General features: G+C 40.8%; 1 protein-coding gene across 2 annotated transcripts in view; it reads right to left on the reverse strand.

Annotated features, from left to right (window-relative positions):
• Positions 1 to 14,117, reverse strand: part of CHD1 (chromodomain helicase DNA binding protein 1) — a 60,947-nt gene that overhangs the window by 21,842 nt on the left and 24,988 nt on the right. For both annotated transcript variants that reach the window (XM_066613540.1, XM_066613539.1), the window contains exons 9-19: positions 13,641 to 13,741; positions 13,207 to 13,385; positions 12,560 to 12,687; positions 12,007 to 12,223; positions 9,607 to 9,696; positions 9,145 to 9,335; positions 5,493 to 5,681; positions 5,162 to 5,324; positions 3,610 to 3,762; positions 3,421 to 3,492; positions 2,994 to 3,143 (exon numbers count right to left, since the gene is read on the reverse strand). In XM_066613540.1, the coding sequence (XP_066469637.1) occupies positions 2,994 to 3,143; positions 3,421 to 3,492; positions 3,610 to 3,762; positions 5,162 to 5,324; positions 5,493 to 5,681; positions 9,145 to 9,335; positions 9,607 to 9,696; positions 12,007 to 12,223; positions 12,560 to 12,687; positions 13,207 to 13,385; positions 13,641 to 13,741 (1,633 nt within the window). The remainder of the gene's footprint in view (positions 1 to 2,993; positions 3,144 to 3,420; positions 3,493 to 3,609; positions 3,763 to 5,161; positions 5,325 to 5,492; positions 5,682 to 9,144; positions 9,336 to 9,606; positions 9,697 to 12,006; positions 12,224 to 12,559; positions 12,688 to 13,206; positions 13,386 to 13,640; positions 13,742 to 14,117) is intronic.

Here is a 14,117-nt window from a genome sequence, read left to right on the forward strand (position 1 = left end):
AAGGTAGCAACTACAATTATTTGTACCTGACAACATGACTGGCAAAATATTAACCCAATATCTTCCACTCCTCAGCATTCTTATTGCAGGTATTCTGCCCCAAGAAGGTCTACACACAACTGAAACATCAATCTCACCACCCGAACAGGGGAGGACAAAGCACCCCTCACAAGTAAAGCGGGGGGGGGGGGGAGAATTCCATAATGCAATGTATTGATGCTGCACTCCCCTTCTGACCCTCCAAGATTATCAAATGTGTCTCCATTATCAACTGTGTAGGACGATGAAACACTGTTGTCAGGAAACTGTGGATAAGGCTGTCTGGTGTGTCCATGGATGCTGGGGTGTTACTGGGAAGGTCCACATCAGATTCCTTTAACAGGAGAGGCTTGGCATTTGGGACTTGTTGTGCCAGTGCTGGTGCATCAACACATCAATGTGGTATTGCCAAGATAGGCTTAGGATATGATGGTTGACATGCCAGCATCCATGTTCCATTGGTGTGGCAACTGCAGGACTGAGCTTTAAAGTATGCATCTGTGTTTCAGATGTACTTAAATATTTAAATAAAAAATTTCCAACTACTGAGACACAACTGGTGAAGCCAGAATGTTAGGGATTGCAATCCCATAATAAAGAAACAACCAAGCAGCCAGTTCCACAGAGAAGTTGTGACAACCTCACTGAGAAAATAGTGTAGAAGATATAGGAAATAGAATAATCCCCTCAATTAGAAAGTATCTCCTGCACTAGATCACCCTGCACTTCACAGTAGTGATGTGTATACATAGAAAATGTAAAGCAGAAAACACTGATCATAAAGCTATATCAAATGAGGAAAGAGGTCAACCCGATATCCAGAAGCAGCTGGCAACACTCCCATTCACAGCCACAACACACTGTTACTCCATTTCACTGGACACCCAGCTGCTCCTTTCAGATAGAAGTGCTGTTGGCTTTTCTGATGCCCTAGTCAAACTTCCTATAGTTTTGTTGCCAGTGTTTTCTCCTTTTGCACACCAAAAGGAGTTTTCTCCTTTTGCTTCTGCTGTGAGATATGGGGTGGGCACAGTGAGAGAGTTCTATGATTCTAGAATCTAGGCATATATCTCACCAGGCTTGCCAAAACTATTATTATTATTATTATTATTATTATTATTATTATTAACAGTATTTATATACCGCTTTTCAACAAAAAGTTCACAAAGTAGTTTACAGAGAAAAATCAAATAACTAATGGCTCCCTGTCCCAATAGGGCTCACAATCTAAAAAGATGCAAAAGAACACCAGCAGGCAGCCACTAGAAAAGACACTGCTGGGGTGAGGAGGGCCAGTTACTCTCCCCTTGCTAAAAAAAGAGGAGCACCCACTTGAAAAAGTGCCTCTTACTTGTTACATGGTTTATTTGTTGTGGAACTGCCTGATGCTTTGAAAAAGGGGTGCACACATAGGTCCCCAATGCTGAAAGCAGCTATGTTGTGTAAATGTGTGCTAACATTTATATGCTAGCACTGCATTTGTTTGTATGAGAGTCCTAGTTCTGGGAACAAGAGACATTATGCCGTAATTTCCAAACTCACAGGAAGAATGAGGAAAACTGTAAGTGCTTGCAGAGGAAGGGAGGGGGCTTCAACCCAATTACCATGATTTATCACTAAACTGGCAGTGGCTATTTTTTGCTTTTTACAGAAGTTTTGAGGCACAGGGAGACCTGCAGAGGGGATTGCAGGCATCCCAGAAATGTGTCTAAAGGTAAATTAAAAAAAAAACACTTTGTCCCTGGTGGGGGTGCCATCATGCAGAGGTTCCCTGGCTGGGGTGTTATGATGCCCCTGTTTGGGAACCTCTGCTTCATGGTATAAGAGACTTTCAGGAAAATGTCTTCATATCAAAAAGTCCTTCAATTAACTATAACCAAAAACTTTACAGAAACAAGCCATGACATTTAATATAGCGATACAATTCTACTCAATTACAGGTGTGTGCCCCTTCACAACATTCTGGTTTACACCAGGATTGCATATCTGATGAGCACCTGTGTGATGGGAGGGACCACATGTACACCCCCACCTTCTGAATGTGAGGGGAGCTCTGCTCCTGTCCCCTCTGGAGGGTTGCCTGAGCACTACCAGAATTAGTGCGTGACCAAGCGCTGCCTCTGTAGGGCTCAGACTGAGGGAAATCACATCTCTCGCACAACTTCCAGTTTCACAGAGGAAATTGTGCGAGAGATCATCTCCCTCGGTCTGTGCGTTACCTCTGGGAGGCTCAGACGACACTTCGGAGGGGAGGGGAGCAGAGCATCCCCTTCCCTGTGGAGGGTCTGCATTGCGTCAAGCACTGCTTGACAAGGGGGATCACAGTCCCGATCCCCATCATTAAGTGGCGCATGACTGTATTCCAATTACATCCCATTTGAAATAAAATTAAATGTAACAGGAAATATCCAACTAAAAAAAGGTTTACACAGAACTGATTTAATTTGTCACCACTCCAACATGTTATTTAAGTTAGAAGATTAAACTAGCAATGAAAATGTTTTTATATCAGAGGACACTGCACTGCATAGACTTTCTTGCTACACACTACATGTGCACGCTAACAGCATAAATGGAAACAAGTGTGTTACTAAGGGCACAATCCTAACCCCTTATGTCAGTGCTTTCCAGCACTGGCATAAGGGCAATGCAGCTCTGAGGTAAGGGAACAAACATTCCCTCACTTTGAGAAGGCGTCTGTGAGTGACTCCCAACTGCAGGATGCAGCACAGGCCCCACTGGCACTGCTATGCCAGTGCTGGAAAGCACTGACATAAGGGGTTAGGATTGTGCCCTAAAACATCAAAAAAAGACAAAAAACCTCTGTCCCAAGACAAACTGGATAACACAATATCTACAAATATTAAAATCTATTAATAAACACTATTATTAGCCAGCGTCCACCTGATCTGATAACCCCAACTACTGAATAGGTCAGGTTAAAATTTATATACCTGCTTTTTTTGTCCAATTCTATGAGCTCTAGCCTGTGCTTGCAGATCATTTTGAGGATTCCAGTCAGAATCAAATATAACTACTGTATCCGCAGATGCCAAATTTATACCCAGACCTCCAGCTCTGGTAGACAGTAAAAAGCAGAAATCCTGAAATTTAGACAATAATTGATTAAAATAAAGACAGCAAGATGCACAGAGCAAGGACATTAAAATGATTTGACATGGCAGACAAGCTTGTTTAATTAACTTAATTCTGCTATATTCTCCTAGGGGAAAAAAATACATTGTCCTAGAAAAAATATATCTGGGGTATATTTTCTACTACATATGTATACTGAGTAACCAACACTTGTGTCTGTTTTTCCTTTTCTTAACATGATACATTTTATAAATTAGCAAAAAAAAAAAATTAAAAGCAGGCTACCTCAGAACCTTCTGCATTAAAATGATCCAGTGCTTGCTTCCTCAGTTCTCCTTTTATTGATCCATCAAGTCTCTGGGTAGGGGGGAGAAAAAAACCACTATGTCAAAAAATGTGCAAGTGCATAAACTGCATGACATCACCAAATGAAATAAATGTGTGCAGTCACACAGTTTAAGAATAAATTCTTACTTGAAAGGGAAACTGACGATATTTCAAATATTCAGCTAGGATGTCCAGCATCCGCACCATCTGAGAAAATATAAGCACTCTACTGCCACGCTCCCGTAAGCGAATTAGCAGCTTGTCTAGAAGAATTAGCTTCCCACTACTTCGGATTAAATTCTTTAAAGAAAAAACAAGATACAAGCCTGAAAAATTAACTACTGCATTGTTACACAGGAGAATACGTATACTATATATTAATGTTCATGAATTTGCGAGTAATTAACAGGAGAACATCTGAAATCATAAATGTAATAATTGCCTGTAAACTGTATTTGACTCTATATAGAACTGTTCACTTTTTATTAATTACTTTAGGAAGACAAAAAAGGACGCAATTTTGCAATTGAAATAACTAGTCTGGCCACAGCAACTGTTCTTGAGAGATCATCATTCAGGTAATGGTACAGAGCATAAAATGCAAAGTGCCAGAGTTGTCCATTTCGGCCCCTGTATTTTCTGCTAACCTGATAGTAGGAAGCCCTTAGCTTCTCAGATGTCTTTTTCTTGGCCTTTTGTTACTTTCCAGTGTCAGAAGGTTATGTATATATTCAACATTTGAACTATAGGTTTCAAGTTGGCTTCCAAATAATCTGAGCTTCACTATTTAATAAAGCACCATTAAAAGAATTCCAGTAGATGGAGTAACAGAGCAAAATGAGGCTGGGGGAAGCATGGACGCCAACCTTTAAACTACATGCCCCAGGCTTGCCCCCTCCCCCGACCAATAGCTGCTCAGCATGTCATACAGATGGGGAACCGGACAAGTCTCCCTCCACCTGCATTCCCAGCTGGAGGGCTTTTCCAGTAGATGGAGTAAGAGAGCAAAATGCCTGAGCATCTGTGTCAGCAGCATTTGCCAAAGATTTAGGAAACAAGGTCCCAATGCTATCTAACATTCCAGCACCATTTGTTCTGTTACCCTGCCCCCTCCCCCCAACTACAGGATGCAGCACACACCCTGTTGACATGGCTGCAGTGGTCCTTGAAAGCTGGATAGGATTAGATGCTAGGCAGAGCTTCCAGAGGGCAGGAGATGGGCTATAGTCACATCACACAGCCTATTCCTTGAGTCTGCCTATGAACTTGAATACTTGCCTATTCCTTGACCAGCACTTGAAGGAAATAATCTGAATGAGGCAAAACTAACAGTGAAATATTGCATGGATGCCTCTAATCAGCATGTCTATTCAGAAGTAAGCCCCACTGTGCTCCATGGGACTTACTCCCATCTAGGTCTGTATAGGATTGCAGCCTAAAATAGTTAAGCAAAGATATGCAAATTTCCACTCTGCTTTCAAAGCTGACAGTTTAGCACTGCTGGTTCAGAAGATTGGATTTGTGTTTTCTTTTTGAGAAAGAGTACAATCAGCACTGAAAAAAATGACACTCTTAGTAGGCATCCAGCATCTGGATAGAATTCCTAATTCCTAGGACAGAAAATCTGTATTCCAATTTTTTATAATTATAACAAATTGGATGCATATAAGATCACTGTAATAGAGACTCGACATTTTACCTGTAAGGCCTCCTGTTTGTTATAGAATTCATTATCATCTGGTGGTTTAATGAGGTAGCAATGATTGCAACACTTTTTGAGCTCCATCATTATATTCAGAAAGCCTGAGGTACTGCCCTTTGAACCTTTACTTAGGGCTTTGTAATTCCTAGTTAAAATCCACCTATGACAGAAAAACATGACAGTCAACAAGTTGTAGACAAGGCATAAAAGCAAACAACATGCCGGTAGACAATTCTTTATTGCATTAGGAAAAAAAAAACATATAGATTTTTCATTGGGCATCATATTGACTTTGGATTATTTCGTTATTTTATAGTAAAGGCCTTACTTGTAATATTGCTTTTGCAATGCACTCATCTCCATTCTTAAAATTTGTTCAACTTTGGCAGGCAGAGACTTTTCAACATCCTTCTTAACTCTCCTCAACAAAAATGGTTCAAGTTCCTTGTGAAGACTTGCATAGCCGAATTCCCTTCCTTTCCCATGTTCTTCTTCAAAATCTTCCCAGGAAGAAAATCTTAAATATAAGACACAATGGTCTAAATTTTAACAGATTTTTAACAAAATAATATCAACAACAGTTTCACTATGGCCTTAAACATTACATTCTGAAAATAAACACACATACACAAAAGAAATATCTGACTTAGGGAAACATACAAACAAACAATGCTACCTTATGTGTTTGGGACAAGTTAAAAGGTAAAAACTACTTGTCCAATTCTAACCCCTGGGGGCTGGGGATAAGAATAGGCCCTCAGTTTGGCTGTACTTGTCGTAAGAGGCGACTAAACAGCCACCAGGTAGATGGGACTCGTTAGCCTGGGAAGGCAGCTCATCTGAGAGAAGGAAAACTCTGATCCCAAACCTCCACTGCCTTGTGGCTACATCCAGTTATGGAAAAGGCTTCAGGAGTCAACCTCGAGGCAAAATCCGGAGCCGGAGTCCCTGAGGCAGTTCATGGCTGAACACAGTCACGTTCTGGCAACTCCTGCGACGCTGCTGGAACCAAGCGTATTGGCCTCTGCCTTTCCATTGGACCATTTCAGCGACGTGGAGAGGGGGGATTTGCTGCATGGGTAACAGCTTATCCTCCATACCTACTTTACCCAGGCTTCACGCTCTGGAGAGGACACTCTGTTCCAGAACCACCATTCAGAGCGTGACACCATAGTCTTTCGAGACTGAAGGATGCCAACAAAAGGTAAAAAGCTAATAGTGAGAGTATGGATTGCTAAAACGAGCATTCTAGTTTCAAAAATAGATTTCACTTAGAGGGCGCAATCCTATCCTGCACTGGAACAGGCAAGCCAAGAGGCTTCCACTGTATCCAGCACGGGATAGGGGCCCAAAGTGGCTCAGTCAGAGGTGAGGAGAAACATTTCCCCTTATCACTGGGTCAGGCATGCTGGCCCCTATGGGTCTCCTCAGACTTGTGCCACCTCCTGAGGTGGCACAAGTCAGAGGAGAGCGGAGCAGCTTGAAGACCCTTTTCCCGCTCCCCACCCGTCCAGGAAAATCTCCCTCCCGACTCCTCCCTGCTCACCCGAGCCTTGTGTTGGCCCAGCTGGACCAATGCAAGGTTCGCTGCGCAAGTCACCACGGAGGCTGGATTCAGCCTCTGTGTGCCAGCGCACCTCCATGCACTGGCGTGGCTTGCTCGTGAGGAGGTGCAAACGTGTTTTATGGCACGCAGTGGGTAAGGTCACAAAGGGGGCAGGAGGGCAGAACGGAGAGGAGATGGGGAGGGAGGGTGGGTTGTTTCTGGATTGCTTCAGGTGCTTCTGGATTGCGCCCTAAGTTGTACAAAACCTGGTTTTAAAACCACAAGACACCTAAAACATAACTATGGAATTGTTTGCACCAGAAATTCCCTTAATCTTATATCCTCCCCTCCCTTTCTGAGAGTTTGAACCATATTTTAGCCATTTCCCAAGGTTGGGCTCAAAACTTTTACAAAGGGAGCTTGTCCATAGCCTCAATATACTCAAGGCAACTAAGAACAAGAACACTGAACCTGGTTTTATGCTCCCAGCATATTCAGGGCAAAGAAAGAGTGAGAAAAGTAAATTTTGCTGGGAGAGATGCAAGATATATTCATAACAGAGATCCTACAGATGCAAAAAGTTTACAAATAGACAAGAAGGCTGCAGTACTAATACACAGCACTGTCAACGAACTGATTTAATTATTATCCACAATGTATTTACTCACATCAGTTAGGTTTTCTATTCTAACAAAAATATGCAACCCAAAGTTGTGTTGGTAAAAGCGCTTTCAATAAACTGGATCCCCCTCAGCAGCTATCTAAAGACATTATACACTTCTCCTAATTTTACTCAACAACATTCATACTATATTATACTATTTGAAAGTATCAAATATGAAGGCAGGAATGAATGTATTAATAACTGATAGCCAAGTCTGCAGATAATATCAAATTATACCATGAAGTGAAATCTCAAACATACTGTGAAGACCTCCAAATTGCTGAATGGGCAATAAAAACATAGGTGATGATTTCTGAGAGCAAGCACAAAATGATGCATGTTGGGAGAAAAAAATCCTAAACATATATAGTAACTTAGCCACAGCCCAATCCTAAAGGGCTGTTATACTGTTGGAACGAGCGTCCTAGCAGTGTAACCCTCTTTACAGCTGTCGCAAATGCAATAGTGCCAGCACATGTGGCCTGACTGCCACCACAAACATCCACATCTGTAAGACCCACCGCAGTGGGTAAGGTCACAAAGGGGCAAGAGGGCAGAATGAAGAGATGGGGAGGGAAGGCGGGTTAGGCCCGGGAAGGGGACAGGTTTGGCGGCAGCTGCACCTGCACCTGCTGAATCCCAAACCCCTTCCCATGCTCAATTTGCTTCCACAGGTCAATGTGGACTTAGGTCTGAGTTGACCCATGGTGGCTGCTGCAGCTTACTCCAGGGTAAGGGAACAAATGTTTCCTTGCCCCAAGGAGTCCTAAATATGCTGAAACTCCCATGCAGCATAAGTGGAAACCATGTTGGCACAGCTGCACAGGGAGTTACGTAGTATTGGGTAGTAAGGCTGCAATCCTAAAAATGTTTACTAGAGAGTAAACCCCACTGAAAACAAGGAACTTACTTCCAAGTAAACATGTTTGGGCTTGTGAGGTAAGCTGGCTGTTATGACCCAAGAAGGACTTTGGGCCTGGAGGAAAGCTCATTGAAAATGTGAATTCAGTATGCTGTAATAGTGAAAAAAGCAAGTTTAACGTATTATAAATGCACAATAATGCATTTAACAATGGCAATAACTGCAAAAAGCAGTTAATATCTATTAGACTATACGCTTTGCCCAGTGAGTTCATTTCATAATGGTGGTAGTTCAGTTTACAAAATGTGTGTCCTTTATACATTAGTTCTTGTGATTTTTCTCAAGCCAACACCATGGAGATTAAACCATAATGTTCACGGGTCCCTCAGCCCCAAATCCTCAGTGACCATCAAAACCAGGTATTAAGAAAGAATAGAGCTATCTAAGAGCTAATACTTCAAGCAGATAATCAGGCAGCAGGTGGCACTAGCAAGCAATATTTTTTTTAAAATGATACTACCAAATGAGCCAATTCAGGCTCTTGTTGTGGTGATTTGATGTTTTCAAGGAGTTAAAGCTCAATGCATTGCCAGCAGTGGTAAGGAACCTACTACAGTAGTTTCCTCAGAGTCCTGATATAATTCAAATCATGGTAAGAACTAAAACAAGGAGATGTAGAGAATAAAGCAATTCATACAATTGTTCTGTGGTTGTTTTAGTGGCATTTTCAAGTCGCCTTGGGTATTTGCTTCGGCAAGGGAAAGATGGAATAGTAAATTCTTAAATAAATAAATAAATACCATCAACCAAAGCACAGCAAACAGCATGCTGGCACAGTAGTAATCTTTGCTATATGTTTTGGAAGCGTGATCATGCAATAAGGACGTCAAGAGGTTAAGTTTACCTACTTTTCTGGCATGATGAAGTGCAGCAAGGACCAGAGTTCTTTCAGGGAATTTTGCAGAGGTGTTCCAGTGATAAGAAGGCGATGATTAGACTTGAAGTCAATTAATGTCTTGTACAGGAGGGAATCATCATTTTTTAATCGATGTGCTTCATCTACTCCAATAAATGCCCAGTTCAGACCACCAAGGAATGACTTTTCAAAAGACAAGAATGTTAGTAACATTTGTTTCATGGAGAAAGCATTTAACATGTTAGCTAAACAAGTTACTTTGCAGCAAAATTAACAGCTGAATTATTAAGAAATTTTTACTTCCACAAAGGAACACTACAAAATCGTTTACTTTTTAAAGTAATAAAATTCTCAGGTTACTGTATACTAAAGTACGAAAGACCAATTAAGTACATCTAGTCCCTCTAATACTCTGCTTCAATCTTTGGAAACGAATCCTGGTCAAATTACTTACCTTATCCTTCAGCAAAATTTCGTAAGTTGTCAGTAGGATGTTAAATTTTAATCGTTTGGTCTGTAGATGCATCCATTCATGTGTTCTTATCTACAATTAAAACATATGTGATATTGGGATAAGAAGTTTCTATACAGAAGCAAATAAGAGCATAAGAAGAGCCCTGCTGGATCAGACCAAAGACCCATCTAGTCCAGCATCCACAGCCAACATGAGGTTTCCAAGAAGCCCTCAAGTAGGAGACCCTCTCCCACTGTTGCTCTCTCATAACTGGTATTCAGAGGCACATTGCCTCTGAACCTGGGAGTAGTATACTGCAATCATGACTAATAGCTATTGATAGACCTGTCTCCCATGAATTTGTCTCATTCCCTTTTGAAGCCATCTAAGCTGGCAGTCATCACATTTTACAATAATTTTCACAGATCATTTATGAGCTAGGTTGCGGAAGAGTTCCTTTTGTCTGTTCTGAAACTCCAACCAGCCAATTTCAGCGGATGAACCTGGTTCTAGTGTTGTGAAAAAGGCAGAAAAAATTCTCCCTAGCCATTTTCTCCACATAATACATGAACCTCAATCACATCCTCACATAATCACCCTTTTCCTAAGCCAAAAAGCCCTCAACATTGTAGATTAAGAACTTAAGAACATAAGAACAGCCCCAATGGATCAGGCCATAGGCCCATCAAGTCCAGCTTCCTGTATCTCACAGTGGCCCACCAAATGCCCCAGGGAGCACACCTGATAACAAGAGACCTCATCCTGGTGCCCTCCCTTACATCTGACATAGCCCATTTCTAAAATCAGGAGGTTGCACATACACATCATGGCTTGTAACCTGTAATGGATTTTTCCTCCAGAAACTTGTCCAATCCCCTTTTAAAGGCATCTAGGCCAGATGCCGTCACCACATCCTGTGGCCTTATGATTTTCCTCATAAGGAAAATTTTCCTTGAGCCCTCTGATCACTTTGGGTGCCCTTTTCTGAACCTTTGCTGGTTCTACAATGTCCTTTTGGAGATATGGAGATCAAAATTGTACATAGTATTTTGAATGTACTGTAGGCAACATCAGTTCTCCATGCTACATAAACCACTTTACTTTTTGTTGTCTTCAGTCATTAAACTTCTAACCCAGGTTAAGGTCTTGGGATGAATCGACACATCCCTTCAGAAGTGCTGGAAACTATTGCTTGATGAGCAAATGCAGTGGGATTTACATAAGAAGTTTTCATTGGGTCTGACATGGTGACAGACTATCCAGCACTGGGTACCCAGCAGTATAGACTGTTGACCTGGTCCCAAGAACACAGCTCCACAAATACACAAGAAGTTAGAAATATTTCTAACATTTCATACGCAAATGAAAGCATGCGGTTCTCAATGAATTACAACAAAAAATAGTGAATTTTACCAATAACATTTGCAAAATAAAAGGCGATGCTAAAATTTTTTCACTTTCAACTACAATCTAAATGTATACATTCAAACTATCATTGTTCTGAGTTGTATTTGTAGTAGACGGAATGGAACTGATAAATCTTACAAGTTCGCAGTTTCCACTTCCTCAACTGAGGAACAGCCTGATCTAAACTGGCTCAGGAGCTGATGTAGATCCCTAACGCCTACTCTTGAGTGTTGTAAATGCGCTGTCAAGCACATTTCCACTGACTAAGGAGTCGGCTGGGCCGATGCCGAGCCCCACGTCAGCTTGTCTGGGTCGGATTCAACCCCTGCACCAGCCAGAGGAGGTCTGTTTGTGCCAGGCAGTGCAGGAGGTGGGAGAAGGTGGCAGGAGAGTGTTCTGGGAAAAGGCATTTTTAGGCAGGGGAGGGCAGACTGGGGGTGGGAGCAACAGCGGCAGCACACACCACATCCTAATCCCTGTCCCTAGCGGTCTTACGTGGGCTGTTCAGATTTGCCCCAACAAAGCAGCTGGTGCAGTTCTAAGCAACCACATAGGGCAGGTTGAAGCACAACATGGGGTAAGGAGGAAAATATCTCCTCCAGCAACCTCCCAACCTGTGCTGGAAACAGGGTAGGCCACTGCAGCCTGACTGTACCAGTGCAGTTTAGGATTGCACTCAAAAAGTGTTAAGCTTTCCAAAGAACAAAGTTTCCCTAGCATTTTAGGTGCATGCTTAGGTTGCTTAATATATTTCTTTCTATTCAACAAAACTTTAAAAATCAGATAATACTAGATGTTCTTTTAAAACAATTTATTTCCACTTCAAAAACAAATTATAACATAAAATCTACCTCCCTACATTATTCTAAATTAATCTCAAATATTCATAATATACAGTACTATATGCTTGCTACTAACTTAGGATCTACCAGGAATATTCCTTGACACTATCTTTAGCCTTTTGTTCCACATTAAATACAAAGGTGCACTTACCACATTTCTGCTAGTAATATCTCCCAAATAAACTACAGCATTCATTTGAGGAGCCCATGTCTGGATTTCTCTTTGCCAAGATGTCAAAGTAGAAAGTGGTACTACCAACAAGAAAGGCCCATACAACTGATGTTCATGAAACAAGTAATTCAGAAAGGAGATAGTTTGTATTGTTTTGCCTAAGCCCATCTCATCTGCAAGAATACAACTGTTCCCCCTGCAAAATGGAATAAATAGAACACTTGAATACTATCCTCTAGGAACCAACACATACAAATAGAAAACTGATCATCTGAGACACATCTTCCTCAAATATTAGCTAACTTACAATTTTAGGTGACTATATTTATTCACAATAGAGTTAGCATGAAAACAAGATTCAACTCTTTTCATTTCTTCACTTGAAATTAATCAGAACAATCACATGCATACAGATAACTGCTGATTGGATAAGTGACAGAAATGTCTGGCTGAGTTTTTTGTAAATCTGAAAAATTAAGGTTTTAAAAATAAGGACACATTAATAAAATTTTACAATTGTTTATGTACTTACTTGCACCAAGAGTGAGCCAACCAGTTCAGTCCATTTAACTGATAATCTCTGAGCTCTAAACTTTCATGTCCTCCAATATATGATGGTTGTTTTTTTAGTGCAACAAACCTTGGCCTCTGTTTTAAAACCTGGAAAAGGGAAAAGAAATATCAGCTCTACTGTTAATCCTAATTTCTATTGTACAAAAAAAAAAAAAAAAAAAAACTATTAGTAAGTAGGTAAAATACTGTCTACTAAAACCAACCACCACATTCGAACCAGAATACTCCACTCTAAACCACTCTTAAATAACTGAAAATCTTGCACTTTTTTGTTTTCTACGTTCTCACAAACAACAAAGGAAGTGGTGAACTGTGACTGGGCTCATATGATTGAATGTGTCTTCATACCAAAAACAGTTCCCTGCATGCAGAAAGATAAATGAATTCCTTACCTGTGAATCTCCTGTTCTTAGAAGAGGGAACGGGGGCATTCATCACTGATGGGTAGTCCCTCGCATCAGTGATGAATGCCCCTCCCCTTCCCTCTTACAGAGAAAGACAAGAGGGAAGGGACTTAGCTAATAACCTTGACCCTGGCCTGACAATTTTTCTTGTAAGAAGTACATATTAGTTACAATGAAGATAAACAAATGAAAGTGCACCTACCTTACAGTCCTTAAAAGGAGTGGTCTTGGATTGATTTCTGCTAAAATACTCATCAATTCGTGATTGAAATTTTTTTGCAATAAGAGCACCATCTTCCCAGCTGCACTCTGAGTAAGGGAGACCCTGCCATTTACAATAATAATCTGGATAACCTGCTGCTGATTTCTGATTAGAATGGGCTGTGGAATAAATTTAAAAAGTGAATTCAATCAGTTAATTCTGTGTAGGAAAGTAACTTTCACAAGAGAATGTTCATAAAAGAATAAAATAAGACAAAAGAACACTCATGAAAATACCAAAATGTAAATTTATGAGGAAAAAAATTATAACAGCACTATGAACTACAAATTATTTCTAAGTACAGTAACACTGATGAGTAGAATAGACATGCTATGCTGGGTGAGTAATTTCCAATTTCAAAATCTGTCACCTACCAATGATTCTCTCTACTATTTGATACTGTTTATGCAAATCATCCGTGAGTTCTTGCTGGCAGTTGTAATATTCCACATCTTCTGGAGAAGCATTTTTTAACCTGGAATGAAGTTAAATATTCATTATAACATCATAATATTTATACAGCCTTCTTGGGCTTCTAGAGCTCAGCTCTACAGCTACAGCTCTTCTAGAAAAGAGACACCTGAGGGGGGACATGATTGAGACATACAAAATTATGCATGGGAAGGATAAAGTGGATAGAGAGATGCTCTTTACACTCTCACATAACACCAGAACCAGGGGACATCCATTAAAATTGAGTGTTGGGAGGGTTAGGACAGACAAAAGAAAATATTTCTTTACTCAGCGTGTGGTAAGTCTGTGGAACTCCTTGTCGCAGGATGTGGTGATAGCATCTGGCCTGGATGCCTTTAAAAGGGGATTGGACAAGTTTCTGAAGGAAAAATCCATGA

This window comes from Tiliqua scincoides, chromosome 2 (genome assembly GCF_035046505.1).
Source record: "Tiliqua scincoides isolate rTilSci1 chromosome 2, rTilSci1.hap2, whole genome shotgun sequence".
NCBI lineage: Eukaryota > Metazoa > Chordata > Lepidosauria > Squamata > Scincidae > Tiliqua > Tiliqua scincoides.